This window comes from Rosa rugosa, chromosome 1, assembly GCF_958449725.1.
Source record: "Rosa rugosa chromosome 1, drRosRugo1.1, whole genome shotgun sequence".
NCBI lineage: Eukaryota > Viridiplantae > Streptophyta > Magnoliopsida > Rosales > Rosaceae > Rosa > Rosa rugosa.
In genome coordinates, this window is record NC_084820.1 from 43,706,398 (window position 1) to 43,727,447 (window position 21,050).

The following is a 21,050-nucleotide window of genomic DNA, read 5'->3' on the forward strand; positions in this document are numbered from 1 at the left end:
AAGCCTAGGAAGAAGCGGATCCCTAAGCCTCTGGTGGGTGGTGGTAAGCGTGCCTTGTAGTTGGATAGGGAAGAGGTTGAAGAGCCTCCTATGGAGGCTTTGATGGATACTGGAGCTGAGAGTGAGCTGTAGTTGGAGAAGGTGGAGTCTATGGTAGATTCTGTGGTTGATTTGCGGTCTACCCCCATTTAGTTTTTTTCTAGGTCTTTGAATAATTTAAGGTTTAATTGTTTTCGAATTTTAACTCTACCTTTGTCAGGTTACTTGTTACTTGGTGCTTAATTTTCATAGCAACATTCTAGGCTTTAGTAGTCTAGGGCTCTAGGCAATGATTCAATATTGATGTAGCTCTCCTGGAGTGAGTCATTGTGTAGTTTCATTTTAATAGATTGACGCCCTCCTTCTCAAAAAAAAAAAAACAAAACAAAACAATAAAACTTAAAAAATGCAACTCAAGCTTACTGTAGAGGATCCGCCTGATACCTATTACCTAGGCAGATCAGCTTGCCGTCATCAATGCAGCTCCGCGGCGGCAGAGTTGTGCTGTTGTTTTCTCGGCCAGTCTCTTCTGTTGGTTATCTTTTCTTCATTTTAGTAAATTTGAAATTGGATTAATTATTAATTATAAAATAACCCCTGAACTGAGGCAATTTTTATTTTCATACTCTACTACTAAATTTTTGCATTTGCATGTCTTAAGTTTCATTCCGTTAACATTTTGATACATTGGTCATTAATAACACCGTTAAAATTTAAGGACATTTCAGTGATTTCAGTGACTTTATGACTTTTGACATTTACTTTAACAAATATTTTTTCTGTTTGAAATTATCATATATTAGTAATTTGTCAAAATATTTAACAAACACTAAAACTAATACAGTATATTTTTTGAAACAAATATTATTTCCAATGACTAGAATAATTCATATATATATATATATATATATATATATATATATATATTTGGAATAAATATGTTAAGCAAAACAAAATAAAATAAAAGAGATCAAAACTAAAATAATTAAATAAATTAGAAGCCGATACGAAACAATTCAATCACAAAAACACATTGGTCTTAGCATGCATCGGTGAACAAACGTGCTTGGGTTTGAGCAACATTAAAAACAATCCCAATGAAAAAACAATTAATTTTAATTACAAAGTTCAATGAAGAAATCTTAATTTTAATTACAAATTTGACTAATTGACGGAAATGTCCTTGAATATTATTAAATTTTAACGATGTTAGAGCATCTCCAACAGAATACTTATTTCAAAAAAAAATTGAAATTTAACTAATTTTAGGCTAAGTTTGATCTCCAGCAGACTAGCTAAACAAAAGCTAAATTTAGCTTTAGCTAAAAGACCTAGCTATATTTAGCTAGAGAAAAGAGAAATTTAACTAAAAGTTAAATTTAACTTGAGATTTAGGTATTCTGCTGGAGCATAACTCAATATTCAACTAGCTATATTCTAATTTTAGCTACTTTTAGCTATGAAGATAGCTATCACTGTTGGAGATGCTCTTAGCAGTTAAGGTATTTAAAATGTTAACAGAATAAAACTTAAGGTATGCAAATGTAAAAGAGAAATTTGATTATTGGGTATGATAATGAAAATAACCTCATAATTCGAGTCTCGAGGCGTAGCCAAAAATTTAGTTAAGAGGGGTCAAACTTACATAGCTAGTCGATTAAGTGAAAAAAATAAAAATAATAACCGACTCGATTTAAAATACTCTTTACTAATCTACAAATAATCACCTAATACAGTTTTTTTTATCTCCAAACTATTTTCCTATGATGACAAAAAACAAAAAGAAATATGTACATAAGGATGAGATAAACAAATCATGGAGAGGAATAGATATACAAAAAGAAACACATTTGTTTGTAAGAATAAGGTGTCATAAGCTAGTTAAAATTAGATTAAGTAACTTCCTTTTTTTTTTTAAGGATTCATTTTTTTCTTAATATGAAAATACCTAGCGCTCTGCTAGGGCTGGGAGAACGCCGCCTCCGGCCTCTCTGTACCTTTCTCCATCATCGATGGAGTACTGTTCCGATGTCGTCCTCGGCATCGGTTGTTGTGCGCACGGCTCCCGCCGTGCCCTGTATCGGGTCGTGGTTCGCATCTCGGCCGGTGGTAAGTTCTTCTGATCAGATTCGTTCTGATCGTGTGTCGCGTCAATGGGAAGAAGCCATGGATGTAGTGTTGTCCCAGATCCGGTCTGCCTGTAGTGCTTTTCGTCAGAGTGGGGAAGAGGCTGCGTTCCCGTTCTGGTTTGGGACGGCGTCGAGATTCCGACCAAGCCAGGCTCGACTGAAATCGGGTTTAGGGATGGCGACGAGGTGGCTGGGCAAGGAACTCGAGTTCGACAAGCGTGGTGGTGGGGAGCTGCTGCCAAGGGGTTTGTCGGAGTCAGGCTCGGTTAGTCAGAGTCTCTCCGATCTGAGAGGGGACTGGGTGTGGCGGAGCAATTGCACAGTCCCGGGTCGAACCAAGATCCGCGCCACGGAGGGCGGCGCCTGTGAAGGTGTTTGGCGACGAGGTGACCAGGGTGGGATCGATCTGGGCGAGATCTGCGTTCCGGCTGGGATACCCTTTCTGCGACGAAGGACGGTGGAACAGAGTTCAAGGCCGAGGTCAGGGATGGCATGGGTGCCAAGAGTGATTTTGGGTGCCCATAGCAGGCTGTGGATATGGGCCTTTGCTCTGTTGGACTGCCAAAGGGTGTTGGCGTGGGTCTTCATTCTTAGGGCTTTGAAAATGGTGTATGAGCCCATAGCGGTTCGGGTTCGCATTTGGGATCCCGGAGACGCTCTATGGATCTTACATTGTTATGAGTTTTGGATCTGCTGCTTTGGTTCCTTAGGTAGAAGATTGCTCTCTATTCAGCGCATTTTTTTGCGTGGAGTAGGCAAGGTCGGTCACACTACCGGCGGTCACCTTAATAGAAGGTTACCCTCTATTCGACGCATATCTTTGCGTGGAAGTATGGTCGACCATACTATTGGTACCGTTTTACATAGCCCGGACTCTGTCTGGTGCCTCATCAAATGCTCAATTGCATCCCTTCGTATCCGTGCTAGGTTTTATTTCCGATGCTTTGTTGCATCTAGTATTTTTCTTACTATTTTATATTTTGATGTAGTTTCTACATCTATCAGTTGTAATCTTTATTCTGTTTATTATTAATAAAATTGAGTTGACAGTTTCTCAAAAAAAAAAAGCTAGTTAAAATTAAAGTAACTATTTTGTTACTTTAGAAGGGGCAAATTGAGTCAAGTAGCTCATATTTTTCTTACATAAAAGCAAACACTTCAGGCAAAATGGAGTTCATCAAGATGGTGAGCAGGGTCAATTGACCCTTCTGATGTCCATGTAGCTACGCCCTTGATTCAAGAGTATTCTGTAATTAATCCTTTCAAATTCTAAAGAGAATAAAGCACAAGACTAAATATGAGAGTTGACTAGATTTTCATATGAAGTGAAGTGAAGTTAAGTGAAGTGAAAGTGGTGTCAAGAGTTGATGATGTATTGGGTCCATTATTGTACTAGCATGAAACAGAGATGGATGAGCCTGCCAGTGTCACAACAGAGCAAGCAGAAGTTATGAATTTACATGTGATTTTTCTCAAGTGGGGAGAAGGATTGATAGTTTTTTCATGTGTTGGAGAAGTTTAATCAATCTCTGTGGGCAGAGATAAGATTAGATGGATTCCTAAAAAGGCCACAGTTCATCATGACTTTCACTTCAAACTACATTCAAACACCCACCATCTCTACACAGAGGAACTCACAGACAAAAAAAATCTATCAAAAGATATGCCTCTGAGCTCCATTCAAAATTTCAAATTGGATTGGACAAAGCAAGCGAAAGCCAACAAAAAAGGGAATCATACCGAAGCAAACAGACAACCTTGCCAAATGGCAAGTAGACAATCTTAAAGATAGTTAGTGCACTCAAATACTACTCATAGGAAATTGCATCATTTTCTTCAACCATGAAACAGCCACGTTGTGCTTCATCAGTACATGTCAAAATCACAGTTGGATAATAATGCACATACAAAACATATGGAGTCAGCTTTCCAGGGCGACCACTTCTTTTTCCTATAATTGTAAGTTTTTTTCTTTTTGTGGACAAATTTTATAATTGTAAGTTAATTTTAAGTTATTCTCTAAACATTATTTAATCATTTAATTACCATCATCATTTATTCTTTTCCAAAATTATGTTTGTCGATAAACTCATTAATTTTTTTATTGAAGAACATAAATAATAGGTTTATATATATATATATATGAGGGAGTATCAAGATAAGACATCCTTAAACCTGAAAAGTGAGAATGTTTTTATTTTTAAGATGTATTTTAATAATCACAACCACTCATTCTCTAGTTACCTACACACATATGAATTCTACAAAAAATTAGCCAAATTGGAAAATGTTTAATCATTTTATTAGCACAATGTTCGTTTTAATTTTATCTAACGGATTACATTTGTTTACACAATTTTGAATAACCAAACGATTATGGATTTGGTTGATTTTTTGTAGACATCATTCTTGCATAGGAATATAAAGGATTAACAGTTGAGATCATTGAATTAGGTCACATACTTGTGTAAAATAAGAAAAAATTCTCAAATTCTTAAAGTAAGGAGGTCCTCTCTAGAACGGGCATATTTCTTTTATTTATTTATTTTAGAAATCATTGACATATCAAGCAACACGATCTCTAGCCTTAGGATATTGTTAAGAACATCTAGAGGCCTAACGTAGAGATATGTTTATCTTTAGATGGAGAGATTAATTGCTTCTCTCTTGTGTTCTAACTAGAGGTATAGTCATTTGTGGTCATCGTATGTGGTATTATTTGTCTAAATTTTGCATCAGGATGACATTTTATCGCAGCATATGAATACTGTTCTCACTAGATTTTTTGGCCAAGAGTACTAATTTTTTTTTTTTTGTTAGAGTAGACAAGGAGCAAGTGTTCAGTAGGACAGTCGTATCACGTGAGAATTTCAGTGACCTAATCTTATGCAAGAAGGGAGTGGCGTACGGGTATTTTTGGATTTTTCTTTATTAACATAGGGTAGGGGTATTTGAAATATGTAATGTACAAATGAAGAGTTCTAATCGGTGAATATGACCGCCGTACCTTAGACTATTTTCCTTAAGGAGAACTAGTACTTCGTTTTTCAGGAAATCTTCGTATATATGAGCTTCTCCAATCTCCATCATCAATTTGTCGGCCACTTGTCGCCTACTCCACGTTGTAGCATAACCCATTAACCATCTCTATTATCTTTCTAGATAGTGAGTGGCCAAGCCTTATTGGCTAGGTCTTAGTACTTGCTGTTTAGTTGTGCACTTCTCCTGGATTTTCATTTGGATTCGTATACTTGCATTCGATTTTTTTTTTTTCTGAACAGTTTGAAGATAGTTATGACTTATCTGTCAAAAGTCGCAGAATTCTTTCTTAAGGCAAATGCGAAAGAAAAAAAAAAAGGTTGTGGGGGAAGAAAAGAGCCTATATGATCGAACCAAGGGGGAGGAAAAAGTGCCTATATGAACTATTATATATGCGATGCCATTGTCTTACGGCTGGTAGAGTTGACAGCGACTATATATATTCCCTATATGATAATAGGCTCTTAGAATTGTTATGCAAGGATACCTAACATTTCCAGTAGCAAATTCAACACCATTGGCTATACCAGTAGCCACCATGTACAATGAAGCTACTAAGAAAGAGACGGAGAGATTCATCAAGTTTATGAGAAAAGTTCTATAACTTCTCTGATTCATAGCTGGAGACTCTCCGAGATAAAATTGAAGGAGTTTTATCCGCTTTTGACTTCCAAATGTTGCAACAGGGGCTTACTGTTACTCTTCTGTTAAATTTTATCTTTTTTACTCATTAGGAATGTGGAGATTCTTATCGAAACTCCATTTTCTATTCATCATTTGGTTTTGATTAAAAGGCTTTGGGGTATTTGCAAACAATGTTATGGGGGGTTTGAATACTAATTTAGTAATTTTGTATTCATGGTCTTTTGCTGAAGAAATTGAAGTTCAAAGTGTTTCCTAAAATAGGAAGTTAAACATTGAGGATCTTTTTGATTCATTGATTGAGGGTTGATCTTGATTCGAAGAGTCTGTAAACATGAGGGAACAAACTCATGTACTGAATGACTTGGCTTGATGGATTTAAAAGTTTACTTATTTATCCCACCATTGATATATTCATTGTTTAGTTAGATAGAATCACCCAAATTATTATTCAATAAATAGAAGATGCAGAAGGCAATTCAAAACCACTACTTGGGATATGTTTCATGTGTTATAGTAATTCTTCTCTCGTGTTTGTGTAGGCCTTCTATTCATGTTTAAACAACTAGATGACTATTCATTTCGTTAAATTTATCAGTAAAAAATTTATATGGTTTTTTACGGAGGTTTCGTTCAAATTCGAACTGATGCAAATGTAGTATCATTACCGAATACCGATATGCATATCTTCAATCCTTGGGCTAGGAAGCAGTGAGAAAATAAGTTAGAGAGTTTGTTTTGGGACCTCTTAATCTACTCACTAGACCTCCCTCAATTTTTAATTATTCAATGACATATGTATCTTTATACAAAAAGACCGTTAAAGACAGCAAACTAATAAGGAAAATATTTTTTTCTCTGCAAAGATTTATAATAATGGAAACACATTTACAGTACTTTAATTATTTATTTCCATTTTAGTTCTCATTTCATATTTCTCATTTTCTTTGTTTATAAAAGCTTTTAAAAAAGAAAAAATCAAGAGAAAATGCATTCAAAATTACCTGGCAAATTATATAAAAATAAAACTATGATACAAAGGTCTTTCTCTTGAGGATCATAAAACAGGAGATAGAGAGCTCTCATGTAAACTAACCAAATAAGTTTGTGAAGCAGCATATAAGACAAAAATAAATAATAAAAGAAGAGCGTGAACAAATTTAATATTGCAACCTACCTAAATTCCAGCATGCAACCATAAACCATAAAAACTAAGCTTTGAAAATCCATAATTAAGCATGAAATAGTAGGCTTGAAAAACCCCTGATAAATTTATGTTAATTAGTTACACTATCTTTTTCAATAATTATCTCAGGTTTTATTTTTTGAACAATGTCAAGTTTATTTTGTGGTAAATAAATACTTATGGGAGCACTAACTCATCTTTAATGCTCCCAAATATTTTCTTTTATGATCGAGTAAGGTTAAGTTAGGTATATGAAAGGGGTTTACATAGCAAATTTTTCTTTTTAAAAAAAGCAAATAGGAGGTGTATAGAGATGAGAGGTCAAATGAGCAAATATGGAGGTCCTAATAGAAAAACTCGATAAGTTAATATTATGTGATGATACAATTACTGTCGAAGAGAATTCTCCAAGTAATCCCATAACAGCTGGATCCCCCCCCCCCCCCCCCCCCCCCCCCCCCCCCCCAACATTTAATCTAATCTAATTTTCAACTTCTTTGATCCCTAGGGAACGAACTTGGAATCTCATCCAATATTGGGTGAAGGAATAGCACTACAGTCATTCTCAAAAAAAAAAAGGGGGGTGCACTACATTGAGTAAATCTTCAAAAATTTGGATCTTATTGGCATCTTAAACGATAACGTACTGTTTTACAACAGATTGAGTTAATGTAGCTACACACTTGCATACAATTCAGGAATCCTGATTTGTCTACTTTGAGTGGGAGTTCTAGTCCGTCCCAAGTCATATCCAATATCCATGAGTGTATAGTGTGTATGCCTATAGAAGGTTAAACCCCTAAAGACAAGAAATGTAAGCAGACAAGAGTGGGAATTAGACAAACAAAAGTTTTAAAAACTTTCTATGGGGGGTATACTCACTGTACGCAAAAAAAAGAGGTACATGGATGGATGTCCCTCATATGTTTCAATCAAGCTTCTCTCTCTCTCGTATTCCTTAAGTCTCGCTATATTAAGACCTCTTAACTGTAAAAACAGTGTAAACATCCTTCTATACATAGACGAAAACAGCATTATTATTATTATAGCATATGATCAAAACCATATTGATCCTCATAACCCAGAAGGAGGCCACGAAATTCTTTGTTTCTCCACATCAAGCCTCAAGCTTCTGATTACCCTCAGTCTGAAAATTCAAGCCTCAAAGTCTCAATAATGGAAACCCAAAGCCAAAAGCCACATAAACAACCAGTACCAGAAGATACTAATCAACAACTCCCACAACAAGCTCCAAACCCTGCAGATATTGTCTTGGATCTAAGCCTCATATCCAACAAAATATCCGATCAGAGGTTGAATACCGAACTCAATCTCATCGACTGCGTCGATTTGAATATGTGTTCCGAGACTAGTACTGATGATCCTAAAGGTACTAGTCATGAGCCTAGAGTTTTCTCCTGCAATTATTGTCAAAGAAAGTTTTACAGTTCCCAAGCACTTGGAGGGCACCAAAATGCTCACAAGAGAGAGAGAACACTGGCAAAAAAAGCAGTGACACACAAGATTGGTGCAGCCTCAGATAACTTTAGGCTTCTCTCACACAGATTCTCTAGCATGGCTTCTCTCCCTTTGCATGGCTCTTTCAATAATAGGTCACTTGGTATTCAAGTGCATTCTACAATTCACAAGCCTTCCTGGTACCAATCAAGTCTTTATGGACATAATGGCAATTTTCTGAGACACCCCATTGATCAACAACCTGCAATTGGGCGGCTTGCTGCCGCTGGATCCATGTCATCGTCTTCTTCGAGTGGTGGTGGCATGGGAAGGTTCGAGACTAGTACTGCTCGGAAGTTTTTTCCGGTGGCTGAAAGAATTGGAGGTTTCTGGTGGAATAGTAGTGTTAGCCATTTGAAGACTACGCAAGATCATGAGTTGCAGAAGCTTGACTTGTCCCTCAAACTCTAATTAAGCACTTTCCCAATCTATTACTTTTCTATGAATTTTCATTTTTTAATTTGAATCCGAGCACCCCTTCTTTTGTTCTCATTTAATTTTCAGGTATGATGAGTTGCAACTTTTGTACAATATTCTTCTTTCTGGCTATAGTTGTCAACATTTTTCAGAGAAGTTGTTTTGAAATTCTAATTGTGGGTTAGGTTGGAACTTTATTTGAAGTTGCGTGGTGATAGATCAATAATCAATCTTCGGATTCCCTCAATGCTGATGTGCTATATTGAGAAGTTAATAAAGCCAGAAAAGTCTTCTTCAAAACCTGTTGGGAGGGGCTAGGATATCATGACTTTTGTGTTTCATCGATTTCTAATTGTTCAAAACACGAGTTTTGGTTGAAGTTTCAGTTATTCAAGATGGCCATCTCATAATATGATTTTGCGGGTGAATTCGATTTGATCGCCTAAACCTTTATACCTTACATTATTTGTGTTTCTTCACTTCTAATTTCATTATATGCTCTTATATTCACCACTTTTAACTAATTTCGTCCAACTCTTGTTTTTTCGTCGACTAATTTGTAATTTTTTTTTATAATTTTCGTCACCTATCATATGAACTTGTCAATGATGCTACATCATATAGAGCGCCAACTATGGCTATATCAGTAAACTTAACAAAATTATTGATGGAAAATTTAACAATTTGAAAAGAAAATATTCTGATTTCATTAAAGTTGAAGAATCAAAGAACTATTCTCCTAAAAATTAGGATAATTCGAGAAGTATTCTATAAGAAATTGTAGAAATTAAAAGTGCAGACTACAAATGTACAAATGATTTAAAATATAAAATTTTGAAAAGTAAAATAAATGGCTGTTTGAAAAATAACAATTTCATCTAATGAAATGGTGAAATATCAACTACTCTTATTTTCTCCTTTTTTTAACCTCTGTCTTTTTTTTTTTTTCTTCTTTTTAAGCATGTACCTTTAGAATCATATGATACACATAAAAAAATAAAATAAAAGAAAAACCTCAAAGCGATGACGACCTACTAGGCTTAGAGGCTCCTCAGTGGAGTTAGGAGTATTTGTAAAGAGGTTTCTTATTGTCTATTTGATTTGGTGGTTAAGATTACTCGCTACTATTTTATTGCATGTTGGATTCCACCTTGCTTTAAAGGACGTGAGGTAAACATATTTGCGATTAGATTAAAGTCAGTTTTGGTTGATTGTGTGAACTTCTTTTTTCTTTTTTAATAAGGGTCGGTGGCGGTTATTCTCAAACATTAATTAATGAAATCACAGAGTACATGAGATACATGCTATCTAAACCTCAGATTACAATATGTATCAAGAAATAATAACAAGAGTCTCAACTAAAACAGTGAATAGAGCAAACATTAACTAGCGAATAGTGCACTACTGGCTATTCCATTCACTTTACAATTGTGGTGACATTATTGAAAAGATAACTCTATTTCGAAGAAGCATCATTACAAATAGCATAGTTTTCCCACTATGTTGCCAACAGAATATAAATCCGATGACATTTAGTTTCACCTTACTACTAAGAGGCTGCGACCATTTGACCAAGCAAGGAACTCATTGCCTCCCTAGAGCAGATAAGACATACAAGGTGCATAGACCGATACAAAGCCAACCCCATCCTACCAAACCATATCAGAGACTTATTATCAATTAAAAAAAAAAAAAACAACAACAACAACAACTAAGCCTTAAACAACTAGAAACAAAAGACCACCAGCAAGGCCCGACCCAACCACCACTCTCCCCAGCATGGAGCCAGCATTGCAAGTAACCAATTTCGCCTCCAATGAACTCCCATGTCACCACGCTGCCACCTCACATCTCCATGCCGTAGATTAGCCCCAAAACCTAGCTAACGTTCGTGACTGGAACTCAAAACGAAACATACCTCTTTTGGGATCGTCTCTACCATGAGATCAAAACCCTAACCATCTACCCAAATCTCAGGTGCAAAAGCTATAACAATGTTGGATCCATTCGATGGGCCAAGGCTTAAACGACCTGACGCAGACGGATTGATATCTAGGTTTACCAGCAATAAACCTAAGCAAAAAGATTCTGGAGTCCACTAGAGATAAAAGAGAATAATCTCAATTTTATTGATAAAAGATAAAAGATAAGTTCTGCAGCCTGAAGGCGGCTTATTTATAAGAAAATAAACCCTAGGGCGACTAACAATGAAACCCTAAAGCCCATGGGTAAAAACGAAAACAACCCGAAAATAACTAGGAAAACCAAAACACCGGAAAATAGAAAAATGCAGTTTTGAGGTCCTAAACGACCCCGAAAGCCCGAAAAAGGCCACAGGTCGTGGCATAGCGACGAGTTTGATTTCTGGCGCGATTCCCTTTCCGGAAAGGTAAGGTGCGTCCCAAACGGACTCCGAGGAGTTGTTTCGCGTCTACTAGTCACTTTTCGTTTTCCTCCTTTAGCACGATCCAACTGTTCTTCAAATTGGGCTGCCATCTGTTCTGCATCACGACCAAAACCCTAACATCAATAAGGTCTCCAAAGTCGTGTTGCGGCCATTAATTGACTGATCTAAAGGTCGCAACGAAGTCTTACCAAGACCATTTTAGTGTCTTCCCCAAAAAAAAGGGCACCACTGCCAACTCTGAAAAAAAGGGTAAGGACCAATTGAAGTTAAACCCCTTTGACCACCAAATCCTATTGAGCTGCAAGGATCTCTTCAAACCGTAACCTCATGAATCATTATCCGCGGGTTTAAAGTAATTAACACCGGCCCATAAACGATGCCTGACAACATTATCCTAGTAGTGTAAAGAGCACCAACCCAAAACTGAATTAGTTTGAATTACCAATAAGAGCAAGTTCACCCGTTGGATCACTGGGTCAGATACTGTTCACTACTTGTTTATATTTGTTTTCACCCGTTAGGTCCGGGTCACTGGATTAGTTTGGAAACTGACCTGGGTCACTTTGGATCAGTTTATAGGTTATGAAACTAACCCAAAGAGTGAACCAGAGTGACTCAGGTTAATTTGGAAACTAACCCAGTGATCCAGACCCAATAGGTGGAAACAAACATAAAAATACAGTGAACAGTGTTTGACCCAGTGACCCTCACCCAATAACCCAACGAGTGAACTTGCTCTAATAGCACTCCCCAAACAATACTTAGCATAAAAAAAGACACACCACCTCAATCGAAGATCAAAACCTGAAACAACTTCCACCTAGGTGTTCTCTACTGTCAAACTGTTTGAGTGAGTCCATATCTATGTTAAACTTCTGAATATATTGGTCCACAAAACGTGCAAAGATTGGAATCTTGTGATTGCCATTTCTTACTGTGAATTGACAAGGACTTATCCAGAGGGTATGTAGTTTGGTTTGGATGGTCATGATCTTCTAAGGGACACCATTCTTTGACCCACCTGCAGTTGAAGTAATAGACTATCTCTATTGGGATCAAAATGTTTGGTGTATATAGCAAATCAAGCCATGTGAAAGCCACATAATCATAATGACCCCATCTCACTTCACCTATCAATTTTCCTCATTTTAAATTATGGATAAATCTTGATTCCTTTGATTTACAAAATCTATCACATTAGGCTCCTCATTATAGTGGGTCCAAAATCTACCTGATGTTTACTATATCAGCTTAGTCATAATAAAACAGGATTATCCTAGAATTAAGGTGCAACTTAACTACAATTACGTCTTTTTGACAGTTAACCATGATTGAAATCTCAGATTAACAGAGGGTTTTGATAGGAGGTAGACAAAATGTCACACTAAGTCCAGAAAATGAAATGTGAAGGTTCAGGTTTTTAATACCCCAATTGCGGCTAATCAGTTGGGCAGTCCCATTCTTTTGTGTTACACTGCCTCATTCTTTTACCATTACACCATTAGAATACACAGAAAGCTTCCTCCAAATTAAGAAACACTTGAAAACACAGGAAAGTTAGAAAGAGGTGCATGTCAATGTGGAGCTATCATGTTGCTGAGATTAGGTGAAAAAATAATTAATTAAACCAAGAACAGGTCCTTCTCTATTGCTATTAGGATCAATTTGTCGTTTTATAAATAATAGAAATCATCATCAATCTTAATTTGATTGTACCATACCAAATATCTCCTTTCACTCTCTTTGAATTACTTAAGAGTTCACCTAATCTGAAAATTGTGTTTAGGTGCATGCAAAGTTACAATGTCTGTATAAGTTTATATACATGGAATGTACTGAATTGTATGAATGTTCAGAAACATCTGTTCTCCTTTCGTTGAGTAAATTTTTGAAAGTTAATCTAGAGAATATTAATCAAAAGCAGTTAGCAACATGACCTGTGCCTAGAAGTGTCTTAATCAGTGCTGTCGTCGTTCTTGCTCAGAACACTGTGGACTCCTACTGATAAACTGGAATTATAGTCTACACTAAATTCAGTAGATAGAGGTGACAAAATCTGATACAGACCAGCCAAGATACCCCAAATAACATGACATCAGATTTGAATTGATCATATTCAACTAAAGTGGATAAGACTTGGATCCTATCCATGTTTGACCAATATACACCATAAACATGGGTGTCAAGCAATGATCATACATCATAGTGGAATGTGAAGTTCACTAGCCTCAGATAATACTGTAAAGCATCTTCATAAAGCTTGCTAGGAGTCTAGGACCACTACTTGAAGAGTTGAAGACAACAACAAAACTTGTTAGTGTTTGCTTAATTGCAATTTAGCTTACTTGGTACACAAACATTATCATACGAACTTAATTTGCCTATCAATATCCCTAGAAAAGAGTGTTAATTAACACTGAACAAAAGAGAGTAACGACGGTAGACCATGTAATGATACCTGCTATTAAAACATGTAAAAGTAGATGCAGACATTATATGAGAATGGAATTCAGTCCACAACTTCAGAGCAGTATGATCCAAGGAGCAGAATCTACCTACGCACCACCACAAGTAGTCTTAAATCTGATTATGACCTGCAAGAGCTCATTTCAACTTTCTGAGATGATATCTTATCCCAAAGTGAATGTTCAAAGTTTATGGGGCTACACCAAAATTCAATAATTGATGTTGTTTTTTATTTATTTTTTATGTAGCAGAAGCATACTTTTAACTTGAAACAATGTTTAAAACATATAAGCAGTATAGGACAAAAGCCAGTCTATTTAATGAACAAGCACAGAAAAATACCATTTAGGTGTACCAAGTGACTGAGTCGATGAATACAAAGCCAGAACGAACAAACATAGAGTGAAGCAGGAGAAAAAAAATATGAAATCTTTCCACGTAATTCAAAGAATTTCCATTTCCACAACAAGGCTTACAAGATCATAGAAATTAGCAAAATATGTCCCGACACAAGCTTCATATCTACTATCTAGCATATTATCACTGGTGACTACATATTCAAACCTCCTGCACCATGAACTCGTAAACCTAGAGCTTTGGCTATGGCAATTGCATCATAAAACAACCAGGATAAGTAATCTCAATGCATAACCAGCAGCAGATACTTGTTGTCATAATGCTCTCAGCAATTGTCTAGCTAGGGTAGAAAAATTCACATATAAAAAACTTTTAAAATAGCAAATACAAAGCTTACTGCTTGCAGGATATGAAGACTGCATGCACTGAGCAGACCTACCCAAAATATGGTAGGATAAGAAATTAGCTCTACAATGAGCTGAGCAGATCTACCTGTAAGTTAAGCTCTACAATCCTACCATGTAAGAATAAATTCTGGTGCTAACAAGAGAAAACGCCAAAACATTATTTTGAAGATTCTACAACCAATAGAGATGTCATATGCCAAAATTAGAGGCTCATCTATTATGCAACCTGCCTAAAGAGGTCAAAATAGACACTTCTACATACCTGGAAGTTCAAAACAAAAAAATGATTCCATCAACTGTTTTAATGCAGTACTCCAATTACAATTATCAAGCCAGTTTCTTCTCTCAATCAAATATAACCAGACAAGACCAAATGCAACGCCAATATGGCATCTAGGCTGAGTTTTCATTACCCAAGACAAATAGGATCTTAACATAAAATTCTGTCAAAGTGCTGCAGTATCAATACCTCTTCTTCTTTTCAATATATGATTTCACAGTTCCCATCCATCTAATGAACTCAGTTTTATCTTTGTTCTTCATATATGAGTGCAAGAAAATAGCAAGATCATCATTTATACCCCTTGCTTCTAAGAATTCGTAAAGCGAGTCTTGCAACTCATCATCAAGTTCCCTGCACACAACCCGACAAAACAAACATAAATACCATTTAAAAAGATGAAAGCAACCTTTAAGATGTAACTATTTTGTTTAGCCTCTAGCTCCTTTCAGATTATTATAGTTCCTCATAACAATTAGTACAAGATATCATATGTGCTCATACCTGAATTCAGGACCCGTATAGGGCTGAGCTGGCATGTTCTCAGTTTTTCGTATGAATAGCTTGTTGATCTCTATAGTATCTGGCCATACCGAGCACATAATCTCCAATGCATTGCCACCTTCCTCCTTGGAGATATTGACAACCATAGTAATGTGAAGTTGCACATCTTCTCCAAGGCCTCCACCAACACCACCGCCTCCGGATTTTGTAATAGGAACAGATCCATCAAACATGGTGGCTTCAATCTTTATCTCTTCATTATGTCCAAATTTTCTCTTCAAGCTTATCCATTGCTCGCCAGACCGGTTGTCAACTGTAAATGAGTTGAATTCTGAAACTGGCTGGAAAAAAAAAAAAAATGTTCTAATCAAGGAAATGTTTGGGTCAATGATAGTCCTCCATGGCTATCTCGTATTGTAACTTATGATGTTTGTTGATTGTTTGTTATCAATGGTAATTCCACATTCTCAAAAAAAAAAAAAAAATTACAAACAAATTTCTTTCTAGAGATTAAGATAAGACTATTTAAAGTACTTCAATTCCCCAAAATAACTGCCCACCCTAACTAGTAATTGTCACATTAAGGGTCAGTTCTTGGAGAAAAAGATAATTACATACAGCAATAACACTAGGTTCTGGCAGAAAAACATAGCAAAGCACAATATCTTGAATACAACCTATTATCTGGCCTTGAAAGATTGCATTTACAATGAGACCAAAAACTTCTCACCACACAAACCGTATTTTCTGATTCTCTCCTCAGTCCCGATTTATGAAAACTTGCTAATACATTGCGTAACCAGAATAACAATCAAAAGGACTATGATGCACCTTTTAGTATAGGAACCTATTCGACAAAACAAAGTCTGAGATGCATATTAAAAATCTAGAATAACTTAACATAGTTGTACACAAGCTCTAGAGCACTCTTCCAGAGAAGCCGTCTATCCATACACAATGCATTTTTGAATTTTTCAGATTGACCCCCTTATTCTTGAAGCAAATTCTAAGGCCTAAGCTTCATTCACACATCAAATTTCTTTTCTTTACAATCAGATTCTAAGCAAATCCAAAATTACCGATGTTCATCGTTCTCATAAATTACGTTGGTACCTGATTAGGAGGAGAGCGATCGAGTTCATATTGGATTTCATTGCGTAGGAGTCTGAGCATGTTGCCTTCGAAAGCCGATTTGCGCATTTCAGAGATGTAAGTTCTTGCGCTCTGTGGTGATGGAAGCTTGGGGTTTAAGAGGGGGGCTTGTTTTTCTGGTGCAAGACGTAAACTGGGTAACTGGGGAAATAGGATTTTGGAAGAAGAAGAGGGACGAGAAATGGAGTTTCTTAGAGGTCGGATTAGGCGCGCCATGGAGTGAGGTTTAGGGTTTAAGGTCTTCAGTGAAAATGTTAAATGGAAAGAAAGGTGGAGAATTGGGGATAGGGAAGAGGAAAGCTAAAACCTTGAATAGGAGTAGAGAACAAAACACAAACAAACTCCAGCCCAACAACAAGCCCAATACCAGACCCTCCGCCCGAGCACACGACAGACTCAACCGGTCCGGTCAACCAGCTCTGCAAGCCTTGACTAACACATTGCACGAGTTGTGGAATCAGGTCATGTGACGTGACCGAAGTTTGCCTTAATTTCTTTGGTACTCAAGTAAATCCAATGGCACGTTTACTTACTTGGAATGGAAAATAATCATGAATCGGAGACAAGTGGAGTGGGAGAAGAAAGGAATCGGTATTGATTCCGGAGGAATGATTCCTAAACCCATCTCCCCCCTTCGTAATCGAATTCCTGATTATTCAGGAATCGATTCCTGATAAGGAGGTGAGACCTACATCCATTCTGATTCCTTCATGTGTTAGTAAACGCAGGAATTCTTTTACCCGGAATCATTCCGATTCCTTTATGTGTTAGTAAACGCAGGAATGTTTTTACCCCGTAATCATTCCATTTCCTTCCAAGTAAGTAAACGTGCCCCAAGTCTCTTAGGCAGTGTTTGGGTAGGGGGTTTGGAGATTCCAGCAACTTCAAGGCGTCGTGAAGGGATTATGAGGTGATGGGACCATCGTGAAGGGATCTTTCAATGACTTTGTTTGAGTAATTTGAGTGAAGGGATTTAATTATGGGATTTTGTAAATATATTTATTTTTGGGTGTTACTATTGACACAAATTTTTTCTCTATTCACACACTTCCTCTACTTTTCTATTACTACAATTCAATTTTTTTATATATATTATCCTAATTACCATCCCTTGCAATTACATTTCTCTCTTTTTTCTTTTTTCTACTTGGCAAATCAATCATCCCTACCCTTTTTATAATGATATCATTATATCTCTCCTCCTCAACGTAGGGTCGGTCCCAAACTCCATAATGTACCTCAAGCTCACCCCATCTGCTTCATACAACCCCATCTCTACACCTCATCAACCAAGCTTTTCGAGAAGGACTTGCATGCCATTTTAACTGCCATGGCTAACGAGCCCACACCCAAATGAATGAATAGATCACCCACATGCAAACCTCCTCACTCTAGAAAACAATGCCACATTGATGACATAGAAATCAAGGTAGTGGATTTAAAGGATGACGATGATGAATTGGGGGACCTTAGGGATTCCAAACCTTAGGGTTAGATTTTAACCAGAGGAGCATCCATCACTGAGTTACCACCCGATTGAAATTTCCAAACTTTGTTGTTGTAGATTTGTTTGCTTCTCTCTACTGATTTTGGCCTTTCGATTTTTCTTATATGGGTGGTGAGGTTTTGAGGTGGACTAACGAGGTGACACATGGCGGAGAGGCGCTATCCTTACCTGAAAACTCTGCAGGTTCCGTTGGACGTCGCATGATTAACTTGCTGAATGGAAAAAAGAAAAAGAAACGTAATTGCAAGGGAGAGTAGTTAGAGTAATTTGTAAAAAAAAAAAAAAAAAAATTTGAATTAAAGTAATAGAAAAATAAATGGGGTGTGTGAATAGAGAAAAATGGGTGTGTCAATAACACCACCCTTATTTTTTAACAAATTAATCTTCTTTTATATTTTTTGAATCAATCCATCAATGATTGTCATTACTCAAGCCAGAATGACCATTACATACCCCTCCCCTATCATTAGCCAATCGCGAGATAGACAAGAGGTTGTGGGGAAGTTTTTCTATTGGAACCTCCAAATTTACTCACTTGACCTCCTATGCTTTTTACACCTCCTATCAACTTTGCAAGTACTAAATTTACTCACTAAACCTCACTAAAGTTCCTCAAATAACCTTATTCATATAATTTGCAAACAAACTATTATGTTTAAAATAAAAAAAAACTTAGTCATTTCAATGATTTAATTACTTCATAAATCTTAATTACATATCCATTCCTTAATCAAATAACATAAATCTCTTTTTCAATAAAAGAAAATCAAACACAAGGTATTGAGTTTCAAAAATTAATTTCTAATCAACAAGAAAATAACATGAACTATTATGTGGCTTTTTTTTTTTTTTTTCTGTTTTAGCTGTGCTAAAAAAAAAAGATTAATAATTTTTCTTAATGTTTATTTTATTTTCTCTATTTTCTGTATCTCATGATTAATTATTTAAATATTATTTAATTTTTTTTAATTACTGGCTCATTTTTTGTTTTTTACAAGTATAATGGATAGACTTAGATTTAGGTCATAATATGATTTATTTTGTTTTCTCTCATCAATATGAGTTCAATACGTATATCATACATTTTTATGTCACGTGATCTTAATCATAGTTTTAATTCTTATTAAATATATATGAATACTTTAATGAGTATGTAGTGAAATTGAAAAATGAAAATAATAAAGAATACAATCTAATGTTATTGAATTGGAAAGTCTAGAGAAAATTAATATAATATTTATTTGGTATAATTATTGTCTTTAGTAGTCATTTTATAGTAGGTTATATATGTCATTTAATAATTCAAAATAGAGTGAGGTCAAGTGAGCAAATTTGGAGGTCCCAATAGAAACACTCATCGTTGTGGGGGTACTACAATGGTACATAGGTATAGACCATTCATTATACAATCAGTGCTCACTTAATAAAGCGAGTCTATAAGCTAGAACTAGCAAATAGGTCATGTAAAACTATACTCATTAGCACTCATTAAGAACTAACAAGCATAGATCCCTAGAAAAGTAGGGAATTATTAGAGAAAAACTAAACTAAATAGAAAATGCCCAAAGGGCAGCCCAAAAGAAAAGCCCAAACTCAAGCCCAGCAAGTTGGAGCAGCGAAGCCCAAGCGCACTAGCAGCAACCACATTCGGCCTCCTCGCCTTTGATGCAAGTTGCCCCGATCCACGCTGCCCTGCCCACGTAGCCGCACCACGACCACGTCGCTTGCACAATGACGCCAGATCACGTCGCCTGCACCACGGCGCCAAGCCTGGTCGACGCCGCTCGCCTTCTTCGACCGAGCTTTGCCTCTGTATAGGACCGCCACCGCACATCATAGGAGTCAAAATCGGTCATCGCTGCCTCATCCCTGCCAGAGCGTTGAGCAACAACCATTCTCTAGAATCTGCCCGAGCAATAGTCTCAGAACGTTTCTCGTCCGGCCACACTCTCCACACAACGACAAGCCAGAAGCTTGCCACGGGCGGGAGCCTCTGGAAGAGCAAAGAGATGGATAACGGGAAAAAAACCTAATTTTGGCTCGACGTAGGGTTTTCCTATAGAACTATTGTAGTTAATTGCAATTTTTTTTTTAACCAAATAGATGGAAAAAAAAATGTATGGCTCACAAATTAATACCAAAACTTCCATTAAAATAAAATAAAAAAACATGAAAAACACTAGAAATTTGAAAAATGCAGCAACTGAAATTTCAAAGTTACTATCCTATTTTGGTCTTGCTTGAATTCATAGGCTAAAATGTCAACATTCTAATGACATTATTGTGATAACATCCTAAAAGTCATAACAAAACCATACAAATTTCAAAAGTCTTGTGGCATTGACTTTAAAACAAATTCATTTTACTTCTGAAGTGGAATCTTCTTCAATATTTAAAACTTTGTTAATTGCATTGTTAGCAAAAACTTCAATTGCTCTCAAACGAAGATGTTTTTGTAAATCAGGTATTGTCATCATCTCCTCATAACCTTCACCAATCGTCACATTTGCTTTCTTTGAAGTTGTTGAAACCATACTAGAGGCCATCTCTTTGATTGAAGAAGTCATTTCAAACATCGCCATAGCAATTGTTTCTTCCACCTTGACTTTTTTTGCTGTGATGGAACTGTTGAAGTAGAAAAAACGGCTTTCCTCTTCAAACTATCATCTTGAAAACCAACTCTCATTCCACTTAGGCTAGTGTTGTCTTCTTCAATGCTCATAGTCTCACTCGCATCCTCTGCATTTTCAGTCCCAAATTCGGTGGCCTATCCTTTGCACACAAGTCCACTATGTCATCCCAATTAGCAATTGTCTTAAAGTGATACTTTGCAGCATCAATATGTGTCTGCCATGGAAAAAAGAACTATGTTATACATATATATATGCAAGACATGGCAAACATCTTGAGTTTCTAGATGTCAGTAATAAAGCAAATAACTGCAAACTATGTAATCAGAGAGGGACTAATAAAGGGCAATCTCCACTGTGCTTCAAACAA

At 36.4% G+C, this 21,050-nt stretch overlaps 2 protein-coding genes across 2 annotated transcripts; one reads left to right on the top strand and one right to left on the bottom strand.

Moving 5' to 3' along the window:
- Positions 1 to 7,980: 7,980 nt before the first annotated feature.
- LOC133738186 (zinc finger protein 1-like) lies at positions 7,981 to 9,411 on the top strand. Its single transcript, XM_062165652.1, has one exon. The coding sequence runs from the start codon at positions 8,212 to 8,214 to the stop codon at positions 8,962 to 8,964; it is 753 nt and encodes a 250-aa protein (XP_062021636.1). The 5' UTR covers positions 7,981 to 8,211; the 3' UTR covers positions 8,965 to 9,411.
- Positions 9,412 to 13,341: 3,930 nt separating this feature from the next.
- Positions 13,342 to 16,966, bottom strand: LOC133738196 (uncharacterized protein At2g39795, mitochondrial). The gene is made up of 4 exons (XM_062165662.1): positions 16,505 to 16,966; positions 15,392 to 15,732; positions 15,077 to 15,241; positions 13,342 to 13,971 (listed from the first exon to the last, which is right to left on the bottom strand). The coding sequence occupies exons 1-4, from the start codon at positions 16,757 to 16,759 to the stop codon at positions 13,965 to 13,967; spliced, it is 768 nt and encodes a 255-aa protein (XP_062021646.1). The 5' UTR covers positions 16,760 to 16,966; the 3' UTR covers positions 13,342 to 13,964.
- Positions 16,967 to 21,050: the final 4,084 nt, after the last annotated feature.